Here is a 2298-nt window from a genome sequence, read left to right as displayed (position 1 = left end):
TATATTAATATATATATAAATATATTAATATAAAAATAATATATATATATGTAGACATACGAAATTATTATTCTATTATTATTCTTATCAAATAATAGCAAAATAAAAAATATCATATCAAAAATATGAAAATAAAAAAACTTAATATTATTAAGATGTTATTTTTAATTTTGATTTATTTTATTTTAAGAAATAAATAAAATTTTAATTAAATGAAACAACAAGAATATTATATGTTTCAATTTATCTTGTATAATATTAAATATTAATATTAATTATATATTTTTCTTTTTATTTTGTTTTATTAATCTATATGTTAACATATTTAATATAATGAATTTATCAGAAAAAGATGGATAAAAAATGGAATAAAAAATAATAGTACATTAAATAGAGAATGATTCTTTGTAAAAAATAAGTAAAAAATTTATCATGAAATTTTTATATAAAGCTTTATTTCCAAAAAAATTGATTTATTGATTGATAATTATTATTGATTGATAATTCATCAGATATATATATGTAAGTAAATATATTATGTATATAGCTGAGAAATATTCAGCTCCCTTCTTATTCACCTACATGAGATGCTATTATGATTTTGTTTGTAGATATGAGGCCAATATCTATGCCTATTTTATTATGATTGTATTCCCTTTATCACAAATATCCATTGAAACCTGCATTCCTTTCAGAGGACTTCTTCTCAATAATCTATAGTAAGAGTATTTCTTTATATTATTTGTGATTGAATATGAGTTGGCTATAATAATTCTGTTATTGATAATGAATATTTTTTTCCATATTATTAAAAATGTTGATACTAATATAATTCAAATGATACAACAGGTTTTTGCAGATTATTTGTTTGTGTTTTTATTATTTTTATTGTTGGAAATGTTATCCCTGTTGTTGCATATATAATTCAATATTTTAAATTAAAGAAGAACTAATGGACTCTAATATGTTTTCGCTTTTTAATTTTTCAAATTCTTGCATGATTTTTTGTTTCAGTTGTATAATATTTTCAACATCTTTTTATACCTGCTGTTTGATATGCTCTCATAAGTGAAAATCAAGGGGTTAAAATGTGGCGATTAGAAGGTACTGTACCAACGCGATTGATTTAACACAAATAATTTTAATCTCAGAATTTATAACTGATCTAAATTATGACAGTGCTCTATTTTATTAAATTAAATAGTTTCTTATCAATAGAAGTATTTTTTTTTATACAGAACATGATTCATTGCTATATGTTTATAAATCATGTATTTGATAAATTTTTAAAATCTATTTTTCTGGAAATGAAGCCTTAGAAAAGAAAATTTTATAATAAATTTTTTACTTAATTCTTTATATAAAAAATAGTTTTTTTTACTTATATTATGATTTTCATCTCATCCTGATCCTTTACATTAATACAACATTAATACAATACAATAATACAATAAAATTGATGCTATATATAAATTATTTATAAAAATATAAGTTAAATTTACTTCATAATATATGTTTTTAAATTTTTATTTCTTGTTTTAAATATAATTTATTACAAAATAAATGCAAATATTTTTAAATATGCTGAACAATTCATGTTTTTTATTATTTTGATATAAAAATAATTTTTTAAAAGTTTTATAAAATTTTAGATTGATTAAATTTATGATATTTATTATTATATTTAGATTATTATATATTTATCTTTGTTTTAAGATGATTTTATTTTATTTTTCAAAATAAAATAAGGAAAATATATTTTTTCAAATTAATTTAAAGCTTGTCCTTTTTATTATTTAATACTTTTTTATTTACAGTGCACTTTTATTTATCATAGTAGCTTCTGAAAATGCACAAACCAGTTATTACTCTTCTTTTAAAACAAATGAAACATCTGAGACTGATAATAATACGGAGTTAATAAACAATATGGAAGTTGATGATTTAGATACAACTATACCAATTACTGAACTATACGATCTACACAAATTAGAAGTAAGGATTAAAATAAAGTATGTTATAAATACAATAAAATATTAAAATGTTAAATATTACGTTAAATAAACTATTATATTAATTTCTATTTATAAAATATATATCTACATAAAAATATTTAATATATATTTAAAAATTTAGGAAAAATACATTGAAGAATCTACAAACTTTGAACCTATCATAAATGGTGAAGCAGGAAAAAAAGAGAATTCTTATAAAGATACAGATATTATAATGGAAAGTTTTACTCAAGCCAAGTAAGTTTTTATATTTATCAATATTATATAAAAATCTTAAGAATCT

General features: G+C 18.5%; 1 protein-coding gene across 5 annotated transcripts in view; it reads left to right on the top strand.

Moving 5' to 3' along the window:
- Positions 1-2298, top strand: part of LOC102680736 (SUN domain-containing ossification factor) — an 11451-nt gene that overhangs the window by 2365 nt on the left and 6788 nt on the right. The window contains exons 2-5 of one of the 5 annotated variants that reach the window (XM_006610199.2): positions 612-719; positions 1015-1104; positions 1818-1995; positions 2137-2252. In XM_006610199.2, the coding sequence (XP_006610262.1) occupies positions 1930-1995; positions 2137-2252 (182 nt within the window). In that variant the 5' untranslated portion in view covers positions 612-719; positions 1015-1104; positions 1818-1929. Of the gene's footprint in view, positions 1-495; positions 720-1014; positions 1105-1817; positions 2013-2136; positions 2253-2298 lie in introns of those variants that run through there. The other 4 variants (XM_031515466.1, XM_031515465.1, XM_006610200.2 and 1 more) reach the window with 4 other exon arrangements.

Source organism: Apis dorsata, unplaced genomic scaffold, assembly GCF_000469605.1.
Source record: "Apis dorsata unplaced genomic scaffold, Apis dorsata 1.3 scaffold_70, whole genome shotgun sequence".
Lineage (NCBI taxonomy): Eukaryota > Metazoa > Arthropoda > Insecta > Hymenoptera > Apidae > Apis > Apis dorsata.
Note: the sequence above shows the minus strand (reverse complement) of the source record. Positions and strands in the feature narration are given on the sequence as shown.